Source organism: Hyaena hyaena, unplaced genomic scaffold, assembly GCF_003009895.1.
Source record: "Hyaena hyaena isolate Hyena2069 unplaced genomic scaffold, ASM300989v1 scaffold_1000, whole genome shotgun sequence".
Lineage (NCBI taxonomy): Eukaryota > Metazoa > Chordata > Mammalia > Carnivora > Hyaenidae > Hyaena > Hyaena hyaena.
Genome location: NW_024081631.1, coordinates 138,689 through 152,629, shown reverse-complemented (window position 1 = coordinate 152,629; position 13,941 = coordinate 138,689). Strand labels below are relative to the sequence as shown.

The window sequence follows — 13,941 nt, the reverse complement described above, 5'->3', positions numbered from 1 at the left end:
TTTCTTATTTGCAGACTTACTACACAGACTGCTTGAGAATTATATAAAGCAATAGTTTGAATGCGTTTTCACTGGAAAATTATTTAATCTATAAATTGAGGATAATACTAGCCCTCATTTCAGAGAGTTGTTATGAGGATTAAATTTATAAATTCATGTAAAGTGCTTAGAGCAGCGTTTAGCTCACAGAAAGCACTAAAATCAACATCAATATTATTACTCTTTTTGTACATAAACTGTAAATATGGAAGTTACTTACTTAAGCATGAAAAAAGTCTAAATAAGGAAAGAGAAATAATGGAAAAGTCAGAAGACTGGATACTGGATAATTTGCTTCTGAAATCAGCAGGAGTCGGCTGTGAAGTATGCTGATGTCCTATAGAACTGGGGCTATAGATAACTGACATGCCCCAGAACAAAGGAAGCATCAATTTAGTAACATAAAGTTTGCAATCCTAAAATGCTGACAAAAGATCAGAGCTATAATAAACAAAGCAGAAAAATTGGAACTCAGTGAGTTACTTTGTGGTATTGAAAGTGCTACCTCTATGATCCTTTTGGTCTTATTTCTACTCATAGTTTTCTTGAAAGGCACAGAGGATTAAAATGTATAGAAATCCCACATTTAGAGCACAATCTATTTAATTTTAATTTCCTAGCAGTTCCTAAAGCTATGGCTGAACAGAGAATAGAAGATGTACAGTTGCCACATTCGCTTTGTGTGCAAAATGAACACTAATTCTAGAAAAACAATATCCATTTTTATTGATGCCTTATCATCAGCACATATACACACACATATACACACATACACACCTTATACATAGATATATACATACTTTGTGGCTGTTTTAGCAATATAAAACAAAAATGGCAATCTTCACTGAGAAAAAAAGAATCAGCACTTTAATAATGTCAAATCAGATGGTAAGTCTTATTTAGAACTTATTTAACTCAGAATTTTGAACAACTCTGTGACTGTTGAAATTAAATCTCAGAAGCAATGTGTTTATTTCTGATTCTCTATGCTGATATTACTTTTCTGATTCTAAATATGTAATAGATCCACCTAGATAATACTGATTTAAAATGATTACAGGGTGCCTGGGTGGCTCAGTCAGTTAAGTGTCTACCTCTTGATTTCAGCTCAGGTCATGAGCTCATGGTTCATGGGATCAAGCCCTGCATCAAGCTCTGCGTGGTCAGTGATGAACCTTCTTAGGATTCTCTCTCTTTTTCTCCCTGCCCCTCTCCCACTCATGCACATGTGCTCTTTCTCTCACTCAAAAAAAATAAATAAATAAATAAAAGATTAAAATGATTACAAGTAAATAAGACTTTTACATGAAGAACACTTTTCATGATATTTCATTATATATTACTTGGAAAAACCCAAAATCTTATGTTCATATTAAACCCTCTGGTAAGATCTCAAAATATTTCTTAGTTTGTTATCTCATTAATTCTTATAATTATCCTGTGCAATAAACATGATACAGGATGATTTTTTAAAAATGATTTCTGACAGTCTGCAAAAATGACATTGTCAAGTCAGATCAGATTAAGTGTTTATTTATCAAATCGTGCAGCTCGGCAACAAAACTCAAATGGCACAAGTAGCAGCCAGGACCAGCACTTTCTCTTATTTGTCCCTGCCTTTGTTTTCTTTCCTCTCCCTCTTTCTCTCCTTCTCACTGCAGTCCTTAGAAGGAGGTGTCTCCTGATTTATACGTAATGCTCAAAGAATATTTGAATAACTAACTGGAGGTGCTAGATGGAAGAAAGTTAGATAACTCTCAGATTCATCTCCCTACATATGTGATATGTTAATAAAAAGTCTTGAGGAAGTATATATTTTATATTTTGGTAAAACAAATGCATTTTACATACTCCAGATGATCTTCTTAGATACATGAATACCAATACAAACTTGAAAAAGTAGGAAATCTGATGTACTTCTAGATAGTCATGTATCAGATGTATTTAAAGTGAGGTACATATTTCCTTGGGATTTCTTGTACTGAATGGAAATGTAACCTATTTAAGAAACAACAGTCTAAATTAACCCAAGGCTTACATTCCAGGATGCGTGATTTCCATGAACGTCCTCCAAATAAATAAAGTGCCTTTGCCAATTCCAGAAATCCTTTTCCTTGTACTAGAAGTATGACCTCTTTCGTGTATTGGCAATAAGGGCTACACAACAGAAAGAACAAACTCTACCATAATAATTAGGTGGCATTTCCTCAAAAATATCCACTCCATAAGATGGGAAATTCCTTCAACATATAAGAAGAAAAAAATAAAAGAATACACTATTATAAAACTTCCCCTAAGCTAATATTCTGTTTTAATTTTTAAAAAATGTTTATGTATTTATTTTGAGAGGAAGAGCACATGTGTCCATGCATGTGAGTTGGGGATGGGTGGAGAGAGAGGGGAGAGAATCCCAAGCAAGTTCCTCGCCGTCAGATGTGGGGATTGATCTCACAAAACCTGAGGTCATGACCTGAGCTAAAATCAAGAGACAGATGTCTAAATGACAGGGCCACCCAAGTGCCCCACTAAAATTCAATTTTTAAAAGGAGAAGGAAAAAAAGGGCTTGCATTATTTAAGTTTTGCTGTTCACATGTCTATTATGGAAATTACCAAACTGTCATTTTTTTAAATACTCCAAACTGCAGTTATTTTTTGTAGGACATAATTTAGATAATATATCTGTGGTAACTGATGAAACATGATGTACAAACACACACACACACACATCTTGTATGTTCTGCATCTGTTCTGATGACATTCGGTTTGCCCGTTTGGATGAGCACCTTCTTCATTACTAAAAATCAAACTATTATGGAAAAAAATTACATGTCCTTGGTGCTTATATTTTAGCCTGGGCAGAATGATGCTAGCAGATTATGTTAATGAATATTTCTCCCACATTCTGAACGCACAGACCATTTCTTCTTCCAAACTCTTAGATAACTATTGTGACATTGTTCTCTCTACATTTACCAATGTCACAGTGCTCTCTAGTTTATTATGATATCCTTCCAGTTGAATTTTACAAGCACATATATGGTTATTGGATAATGAAGAAAACTGTTTTTTAGGCATAGAGTATGTCTCCCTGAGTGCAGGCACTGAGACTTCATTATTTCTTATAAAGTGCTTATGATGTTGTTCATAAAAGGCATGTCCCAAGCTATGAAAGCTCTTTATACATGCATACAAGCTGTGAATTTCATTCTTCCTGACCTTTCCTATCTTTATCTGAGGCAACTGTTTTTCTCTTACCCATTCTGACTCCATGAAATTTCCCAAAACACCACACCACTTAATGAGTTCAGATGCGAGTAGGGAGATGGTCTACTACCCCTCTCCCGACTCCCACAACCAAACAGGCAGAGCACTGCATCCTTCCCCTTGTTCTTTGTTCTTACTTCTCCCAGCTCAGCTTATTTCAAATCAAGCAATATCATGTTTTGTATATACACAAAGATTCTTTCAACCTTTCCAACACTTCTTAAACTTTCTAATTACCGAAGGGAGATGGGATGTCTCACTTTTTAGATTTATAACTGTGTTCCAGAGAGTAACCAATACTGTGCTGAGAAGCATAAGATATAGCAACAATATTTGTTTAAAAGACTAAAATAATACTAAATTTTAGGAAAATATCATCAACAATTTCAAAAGCCTTTAAATGTGTGTCCCCAAATTTCTACCCAATATTTCTCCATCTTCTGCCTTAAAATGCTCTCATTATAAGCATAAGGATTAAGTGTGTAAATAAATTCCTCAGTAAAGTTGTTGAAAATAATAAATAATTCCTATTCAAATGATTCTATTTTACCTATTTGATTTAAAAAGCTGTACTACACTAATCTAACTATGTCAGCTGATTAGTAATACTAGTGACGTTTTTGGTAATCTAGAGAAGGTTGAGATCCCCAAGGTTTGAGTCCTAGCTTTGTAACTTTAGCCTTGGGACACTGAGAAACTCACTTAAACTTGAGAATCCTGCTTCTCTCATATGCAAAAAGCTATAGCATTGAATTTAACAGAACTAGTTATAACCAGTCAAAATGGTGTTTGCAAATAAAAGACAGCATCCATGCATTTTATTTCAAAAGCTTATGAAAATCAAGATATATTGGATAGAAGTGCCATAAACTATAAAATCTGTACAAAGAACTATTGGCTTTTTTTTTCTTTTTTCCTTTCCTTTCCTTTCCTTTCCTTTCCTTTCCTTTCCTTTCCTTTCCTTTCCTTTCCTTTCCTTTCTTTTCCTTTCCTTTCCTTTCCTTTTTCCTTTCCTTTTTTGATAGAGAACAAGCAGAAGCAGGGAACCCAACTCAGGGCTCAATCCCATGACCCTGGGATCTTGATCTGAGCTGAAACCAAGCGTCAGAGGCTTAACCAACTGAGCCATTCAGGCATCCCAGCACTACTGCTTTTATAGGTTGGGTTGACCTTTGCTATTTTATTCTCATTCTACCAAATGGGGTCATCTTTCTAATATACACTATTTACATTGCAACTCAGCTACTTAATACTTGCCAATGGCTCTTTTTTGTTAACAGAAAAAAATCCATATCTTGACACGCTATCTTAATTCCCACTGACCCCCTCAGTTAATATGCCCTGTGATATACATCCAGCATGAAATACTTGGGGGTCCCTAAAACATACCACCACATGTTCAACTTCTAGGCCTTTGTTACTCTGATTCATTTTGCTTGGCTTTGTCACTTAATAAAACCTATTTATTCTACAATTCTCAGCTTAAATGAAGAAGATATTTATTCTCCAAACCTGGAAAGCTACCCTGCAGTTGATTACACGTCTCAAATTGACCTGTCTTTACATATTTTATAACATTGCATCAAGTCGTTAATACAGTTCTTAAGCTGTCCCTAGATATCCTGGAAATCTAGGCCAATTTCTTACTTGTTATTTTAATCCCAGGGCATAGCGGTATCTGTTAAATAAAGGCCTTATGTCAAACATAGTGAGAAGAGTACAGGCTCTGGAAATAGACTTAGGTTCAAATCTCAGCTCTATCAACTTATTGTTGTATCACTTGTGATATTCACTTAACTTTTCTAAGACTCTATTTCTTTATAGATAAAATGAGAATAATAATAGATGAAGGTGTTGCGCTAATTAATATCTTAGATATTAGCTATCTTGATGTGATGGTGATAATGATAATGATGATGATGAAAATATTCAATAAATATTCATTCGATAAAAGGATAATTAAATGAAATAAAGTTACTACTATTAAAACTTGTTTCTATGGGACCAGGTTATCCAAATTTTAAATGAGTTGTTCAAGACTAACTCTTGGAAGAGAGTACATTTAGTGAGGTCTGGTTATTATCATAACATTTATTTGATAGGTCTCTGAGGGAACCAAATTGGATGGAGAGGAGGAAGACGATGGTAATAATACAAAAAAAAATCTACTTCTATTTTTCAGGAATTAGGCATCCTCTGTAACCAAAATGCTGTCTGATAATTTTGTATTGACCCAATACCAATTTTAGACAAAGATAGGAAAAGTGGGAAATTTCTTTACAGATGAATAAAGCCAAGTGTTCAAACCCAGTATATAACCTAGACTATTCAGCAGTTGAGAACATAATGTTTCAACTCTAAAAAGCATATTAAATATACTTACTGAAATAAATTTCAAAAATCTATCAGTGAATTAATAAAAGGTGCAAACCACTGTTTGAACAGTTTTAGGAAGATATTGTAAACTTCACACAGTGAATATTAAAATAAGTGAATTTATAACATTTTTTAAATAAGGGATTTGTTAAACTCAACTTGAAAAAAAAGTGCCATTACAAATTGTGTTCTGTGTGAAAAGAAATTACAGGCCAAAAAATCTTGAAGCATTCTTTTTTTCAACAGACAGTATTTTCTGCCCTTCAGCTGGCTATCGACTGAGTCAGAGTGGGGAAAAAAAGAAAAAAGAAAAACAACAACAACAAGTGCATTGGATAATGGAAGATGTGTTTTAAAAAATCATTAAAAAGATGATTATGATCTGGTTAGCTGCTGAAGGTCCAAATTGTGAAAAAATATTGATGTTAATGATGGTAATCATGACACTTGAAAAATACCTAAATAACAAAAAGGCAACACCACTTATGAAGTATCATAGTACAATTTGTAATGATTAGTGAAAAGCACACTAATATATTTGATGCAATGTTTTGAAGGTCACTTGACTATCAATTTGCTATAATGCCATTCAATTAAATACACAATAAAAATCTAAGATTATTTATAGAAAGAATTCCGTAGTGCTTGTAGAATAGTATATTACAAATCCTGGCTGTATGTACAAGCAGAAACGCCTGATCTAATGCACCATTAAGCAACTGTAGCTTTGCTCTACATTTTTTAAACATTAAACTAATTATGATGTGGTTTGGTCTTACTACTACTGCATATTTAATCTTTTTAAGAGCCTATCAAATTGAATCACGAGATACAACTTGTTTACGCTATAAGCAAACACATGCAATATTAACAATGTACAATATCCTGGCTTAATTAGAAAAAGTCCGTGTTATCTTAAATACATTTAGGAGTATAATACCACATAATTCTAATTTGAACTTGTCATTTAATTATATTTTAAAACTAATTTATATGACTTGTAACTGCTTCTCTGCTACACAGAATGTTTCTCCATTGACCCAGTTAAAAGTAGATTCTACTAAAAATGAAAGAGAGAGGAAGGATAGAGTGAGGACTGGGGAAAGGGAAAGAGTGGTGGTTGAAATCACAGACAAGAAAATACTGAAATATGATTTTCAGATAGAGTTCTGTTTATCAAATCAATGAGCTGAACTGCACCCTTCTAGAACCTTGCTCTGGATTGTAGCCTCAAGTTCTATAAATGAGATCTACATTTTCAGAAAAGAACAAATTTTCAAAATTCTCTCTTTCCAGGGTATCATGCAGGATATACAGGCAAAACCCTTGAATCTCTTAATATCATCCTCAAATTTAGGCAGTCAGGTAGTAGAGAAGGTACCCAAAGGCAACACGTATCTCTATAGCCTGGAAGTCATGAACTCTCTATTCTTTTGTTCCCAAAAGTATTGACTCTGGTCTCTGCAAATTAGTTTTCCAGCTTAAGTTCAAGGACAATGTTTAATATTACACCAAAAATAAGATATACGTGGACTCCCCAAAAACCAATAATCAAGCATAAATTTTCAAGTGGGATGTTCAAACTTGTTTAATTAATTAAGCTTTTTTTTTTTTTTTTTTTAATCAATAGCATGAAATCACACAGCCTAATGTAAAACACTTAATTTCTGGACAAGGGTAAAGCAATCATGTCAGAAGTTAATCTTACCAAAAAAATCCAAAAGAGGTAATAAAGATTGTTTACCTTCACAAATTGTGACACCATTTCCTGAAAATCCTATGTTGCAGTAACAGGCTTCAATTCCATTCCGTATTTCACATTTTGCATTTGGAAGACAAGGTGTCTTGGTGCAATTCTGAGTGTAGGAACAATTCAGCAAAGTGGAAAAACCCACTACGGAAAATAGAGAAATATACCTTTTCAAAAAAAAAAGAAAGAAAAAGAAAGAAAGAAAGAAAAAGAAAGAAAGAAAGAAAGAAAGAAAGAAAAGGAGAGAGAAAAGTTTCTCTCCTGCGTCCATTGTTGAATTAGACTCTAATAAACACAAAAACCCTTCTTTCTTTCCATCTAGATAAATGGATTATGAGAATTTCCCAAGGAAGTATTTAGCGAAATAACAGCACAAGGGCAAGTAAGCAAAAAGATTAGCACTTTCTTCAATCTAAGTATTTATCAAATAAATCTCAACAAAGCTATAATGTAGTAAACAACCCAGCTCTATAAAGGAAACAGTATTCCTAGCTCATTGGACTCTTGATTCTGAGGTGAAATGGTTGTAGAGGGAATTGCATGACCGTAAAGCAATTTCTTGCCTCTGGGAATGATTCTGTGCAGAAATAGAGGTGAATTGATAGTCTGGGTCTGGTCAAAGTTTTGTAATTTTTAAGATGAAGAGCAATATATCAGGAGGACAAATGGAATTATTGTTTTTTTCTGTAGTCTAATGTTCTCTTAAATTCTGCCCTTTCCATAGTAAAATTTATGCTACATTTTCTCCCATTAGGAGAATTTAAGCTGAACTCGACATATTAGTCAAAGATTGATCTTCTGGAAACGAACACCATACAAACACGCCCAATAAAATGAAGCAGAAAAGAGACCCAGACTTTTTTTTCGGAGTTGTTGAGAACAGAGTTGGAGATGGTATTTTGTGGGCTGTTAGGAAGCCGTACGGAAAAGCTCGGCCCATCCTTTTTACTGCTGTCCCACGTCTTCTGAAGACACACCTGCTTGAGGATGGACAGTGGGAATCCTGCAAATCAGTGTTCTTAGAACAGTCATCCGAGATAAATTGTCCCTCTCTGGTAACAAGAGATTCTTGAGCATTCGATTCTGACTCTCAGCCTCACATAGGGCTGTAGATACTGTCTAAGCCAGAATTGATTCAGCTTCAAAGATGTGATTTATGACCCTTCTGCACAGCATCCTCCAAATGGTTGTTTTAACGAACCCGAAGTCTGGGCTGGCAGTCCCCTTAAAATGCCAGGAAGCCTCCCACGAGCGTTACCGGGTTGGATTTCCCAAATTTCTTGAGTGGAGATCAGAAAAAAAAAAAAAAAAAAAAAAAAAAAAAAAAAAAAAAAAGGTCAAAGGAGACTTTGGGGATTGTGCGGACTCTGTGTACAGGAATGAAAAGGTGACTGAGTCCCTGGGCCCTGAATATCGAATTCCAGAGTTGAAAGGCCAAGTAGAAAAACATCCTGAGAAGGGCTGCCGTCCGTTCTCCTTGGAACCCTGGCCAAACGCGCTTGGCACGCGCGCCCCCCCCGCCCGGCAGCGCCCGGCCCTCCGCGAGCCCGCTGGGCACTCACCTAGGAGCGGGAGGAGTCTCATTGGCGGCGGCCGCGGTGCTGGCGGTGGCGGGAGTGCGGCGGGGTGCGCGGGCCGTGTCCCCGGGACGCAGCTGGGCGGCCGCGGCAGGGCCCCGGCTCCGGCCCCCGTGACGCGCGCTTCCTCCGGACACTTCCCGGCCTCTTTTGTGTGAGCGTGCGGGTCAAGCCCCGAGTCCGCCGGTCACGTCCGGTCCCCGGCCGGCCGGTTCCTCCGCGCCACCCTGACCTTCGTCCCAGGCCTCTTGACCACCGAGCACTCTTGCTGACCCTTGGAGGGATCATTTTGCCCCCAGTCTCAGCGTCCAGGGTGCCGCCCTCCAACCCTCGGATCAGGAGCCAAAACAAGGGGGCCGCCCATGGAGTGTCCCTCCTGAGAGGGCAGCCAGGACTGCAGAGGTCGTCAGGGTCCTTCGCAAATTCCGGGACACAGCGTTCTTTTGTTCACTGACACATTTCCATAAAGCCTTCAGAAACAGGCTGAGCCCTGGCTGGCAACAGTGGGACACACTCCTGGCCGCTACTGAGTCCTCACCTTGTTGGGACTCAGGACTTCACTGTGCAAAAGGATATGCTCCATCTTGTCTACAGGTTAAGACTGGACTTCAGATGACTGAGTGAAAAACAAGCATGCAAAAAAAGCCAAGTTTCAAAAGCACACGTGTGCCTCTTATTGTGTGTAAATTATACCTCAATAGCATTGATTTAAAGAAAAGACATGACTGAAATTTGTGCCGTCAAGACAAGTAATTTTTCCTTTAAACAGCTGGGCACCCCCTTGTTCTGTTTCATTTACATTCTGTTTAATTTAACAAACATCTCCTGAGAACCTACTTTGGAGAGAGAGTACGCTCAGGAAGAGGAGCAGGCTTCGCCCCCCAGTGGGGCAACAGCTGAAACAAGTCACAATGACCTAAGTACTTAGGTATCGACATACTTCCCCGGCTCTCTACTGCATGAGTCTAGTCCCTTTCTAGCTTAACTCCCACAAAGAGCTGAGAGTGGGTCTGCAATAGATGAGGGGAATGAGGGACAGAGAGGCAGTGTGTGACTTGCCCACAGTCCTGCAGCTAAGTCTTAAGTGGCCGGTTTGATTCAAACCCAGGCTGCTTTGCTCCTGAGTTACTGCTCTTAGCCCCTTAGAAGGCTGTTCCAAAAATGAGGGGTCACCAATTACCCAGTTATTGCTCTTCAGGGAGTTTGTAAAGGTGATTTAAATGCCCTAAATGCCGTGAAAAATAGGCTAGGGATTTTGTTCTACTGTTAATTGGTTTTCTATTAAAGATTACCTCCATCACTACCCCCCACCCCCTTTTCTTAAAAACTAGACAGTGATTCAGTGAAAAAGTCTGGCAGCAGTCTAAATGAAGGATATTAAGGAGACATCAAAGGCAGGGAAGCCAGAATAGCTCAGGAAATAGACTACAAATGTTTGAACAAAGGTAGAGGTATTTGGATGAAAATAAAAGGGGACAGAGTCCTAAAAGGATTAAAGAAAGACAGACTGATGTCTGATTGACTAGTTCAGGTTGAGAGACATGTTTGAGACACAGAGAGTAGAAAGGGTTTCAAGTTGTATGAATAGAGGAAGGTTGGAACCATTCACAAAGTTAGGAAAGGTAGGATAAGGAGTGGCTTTGAAGGGAAATAAATAACGAGCTCAGTCTTATTATCTACAGTTCAAGGTGTTCCAATGGCCTGGTTCTGTTTATGAAGCTCATGTTCCCATCGTCATGGAATATATTCATCATATGGAGTCATAGGACATACTCATCATTCTAAAGGCATAATAAATATATAAAGACATTATTTTCTGAGACAAGTTATAAACCGGAACACAGTACCTGCTTTTAAAATCATTACCCTAAAATGGTTTACCTCATATGTCAGCCACACATGCTTACTCTTTATGCTTAAGATAACTGAAGGTGGACAATTTAAAAATATATATTCTTCTTTTCTATACATTGTTTTAAAATTAACGAAAGTAAGTTAAAATTCAGTTTAAAAACTGTTCTCCAAGCTTTCTTTTTTTGCATGTGTATTTTTATAAGAAGCAAAATTACATTCATATATCTTTATCAAGAAAACATAGGAGAACATAAGGGTGAGCATGAAATGCTTGATGATGCTTACAGTTTAAGATTGCCCTTTGTAAAAATCAAAATTACTTAAAAATTTATTTGAAGTAGTCCATTTTCTTAAGGAATAGATATAAGATAGTAACTGAATAATTTTCAACCCGTTTTCTTTATATTACTAAAAAAGAAGCATTTAGAATTTTCACTCCAAACAAATATTTTAATTGTGAGAGAAAAGTATATTTTAGAGAAGTATTCTCAAAGGAATATAGTTTTAAGCTTTACATTTTATTGGTCATTTTCACTTGGGTACCACAGAGGCATGCCTAATTTTTAAAAATATAGGAATCACTTAGAGTTTGATGTTAGCCTAAGTATAGCACATGGAAGTTAAGTCATTCTAAGCTGCCTAACCCAGGTGTGGTATTAATACATTAGTCTGAACCCTTATTCTGCAATGCGGAGTCTTTTCAAATTCATTATTAGTTCTATCTTGGTTCTATCTATCAGATGCCAAATTAAACAGAATTTCCTTGAACAGTTACTGGTCAGGATAAAGTTTGCATTGAAAAGCATTCGCTATGAAGACCTGGGTTTAGCTCTAACTTTTATCATAAATAGATTTTTTAACCTCTTTTGGAAATAGCTCACCCATTATAACATGGAAATAACAATGCACGCCACATTAGATCTCAATTGCTATGGTCATTAATATACATGTCAGAACTGTCAGGCGTTCCATACCTTTAATACTCAATACATCAAAATATAGGAAATTAGTGCATAGGTAAAATAAAGACCTTCTCCAAAGAGATATTTATGATGCCCAAAACATATGCTGCTTCTGGACCTCCCTCACTAGGCCTCTGTGGGATTTTCTAATGCCTATCCCCATATGTTAATAGTGTGATTGGATTCTAAGTGTTTGACCAACTCTGTGACTATATTCTAAATATTGTCATTACACATCATCTGACTTTTCTTGACCTAAGGAAACTTTATTACAAATTTGATAATTTAGGTGGGTCCTCATCCTCTTTGTTCCCAGAGGATTCTCAATAGGATTACAATTTACTAAACAGATTTTTCTACCAGAGGCTAATGTTTAGTCAATCCCGGCACTGACAACATATGCTTGGCAAAAGGGCTATAAAAAAAAAAAAGCAAAAGCAAAAGAAAAAATGAGTTATGTGTAAAAATGGGAAGAGGAATCCGATGGCAACAACCTTCAAACAAAGAAACGCCTTACCAAAATGGGACATCAGTCCCCTAATGTAAGAGAACTTCCAGGAATGGGTGTGGATTGAGTTTCCAGAAGGTGGACTTCTCTGATAAGGATTCTTAACCTGGAGTCTTAGAACTTGAAGGTAAGAAACATAGTTTTGCTTTTTTTTTTCCCTCCATGACACCTCACACAATAACTTGAGAAGGATAGAAAATAATAAAAGTTTGTGCTGATTAAATGAGTAAATAAATTAATAAATATCTAGAACAATGAGTAGTAAAACTTATCACAAATGGAAATATTTATTTTGGGAGATCAGCTAAAAATCGTTTGCCTCATATATCTTTTAGGTTTCCAGATACATTTCATGCTATAGCAATATAGCAGATATAAATATTTCGAATTTAAATTTAAAGAGAAATCCAGGAAAATCTTTAGTTATTCATAATTAAACGTTCTCAAACAATAGGAAACTATGTCTTTTTGTCTACTGTTAAACTAATGGGCTTAAATAATCAATATAGAAATGCTACAATTTTTCGGTGTGTCTGGGTGGCTCTGTCGGAGAAACCTTCTACACTTGACTATAGCTCAGGTCATGATCTCACGGTTTGTGAGTTTGAGCCCGCTATTGGGCTTTGTGCTGATAGTGCGGGGCCTGCTTGTGATTCTCTTTCTTCGTGTCTCCCTCTACCCTTCCTCTGCTAGCCTGTGTGCTCTCCCTCTCTCTTTTCTCTCTCTCTCTCTCAAAATAAATAAGTAAACTTTAAAAGATTATATAAAAAAAACCCAGTGCTATAATTTTCAAACTTAGCTTTCTGGAAACTTGTGTCTCTCTAATCTGTACTGAGTCTATTTAATTCTGTCAATAGTTTGTATCAAAATATACATTTCTACTTAGGCATTTTTAATAACATATACATTCCTACGTATGCATTTTTAATAACCTAACCCCATAACTCTAAAACTCAAGTTAGTATTTTAAAAATGACTTAAAAAAATGACTTTCTAGAGCTATCAATAGCAACACTTCACTAGCTTTATACTCCTAATTTTTTTTAGTGGAAGTGGGTGCAAAAGCATCTGGTAAATTTCAATGTTGACTGGAGAGGAGATCTGAGTTCCTTCCCAGCCTGGTCGTTCAATTGTTCTGTGACCTTCAGAAAACTTACTAAATCTTTCCATTATTCTGTTTAACATTTTTGCAAATGTTCCTGTTTTTTTTTTTTTTATGATTCTTTCTCTCCTGTGGTTCCTATTCTTAAATATTTATAAATTAGCACTGATGCTTAGAAACTGATATTTTTAAGCCAGGCATTGATTATATAAAAAAAGAAAAGCATGTATGTGCATTATGCATTATACTAATTGTTTGCATTATAACTGACCTCTAAATACTTTGTTAATGTACTTGCCTTTTCTAGGTTATAAAAATATTAAAACGAGCACTTCTAAAATAGAAATCATGCTAAAATCATCTTCTATTTAATAGTGTTATGCTTTTTAGCTATGCTTTTAACATGTGGTAGTATTGATTTAATCATAGTTGACCACTCTTCTTCATTGGGTTGTCCAAAAGAATATTCTAAGAAGTTACAGAATCCATCAGGATGTACAAGTAATTT

The 13,941-nt window shown here is 36.2% G+C and overlaps 1 protein-coding gene across 3 annotated transcripts in view; it reads right to left on the bottom strand.

Annotated features, from left to right (window-relative positions):
• Nucleotides 1-9,126, bottom strand: part of ADGRL4 (adhesion G protein-coupled receptor L4) — a 110,756-nt gene extending 101,630 nt beyond the window's left edge. For all 3 annotated transcript variants that reach the window (XM_039221696.1, XM_039221697.1, XM_039221698.1), the window contains exons 1-2: nucleotides 8,993-9,126; nucleotides 7,425-7,574 (exon numbers count right to left, since the gene is read on the bottom strand). In XM_039221696.1, coding sequence (XP_039077627.1) covers nucleotides 7,425-7,574; nucleotides 8,993-9,014 — 172 coding nt within the window. In that variant the 5' untranslated portion in view covers nucleotides 9,015-9,126. The remainder of the gene's footprint in view (nucleotides 1-7,424; nucleotides 7,575-8,992) is intronic.
• Between the last annotated feature and the right edge of the window lie 4,815 nt (nucleotides 9,127-13,941).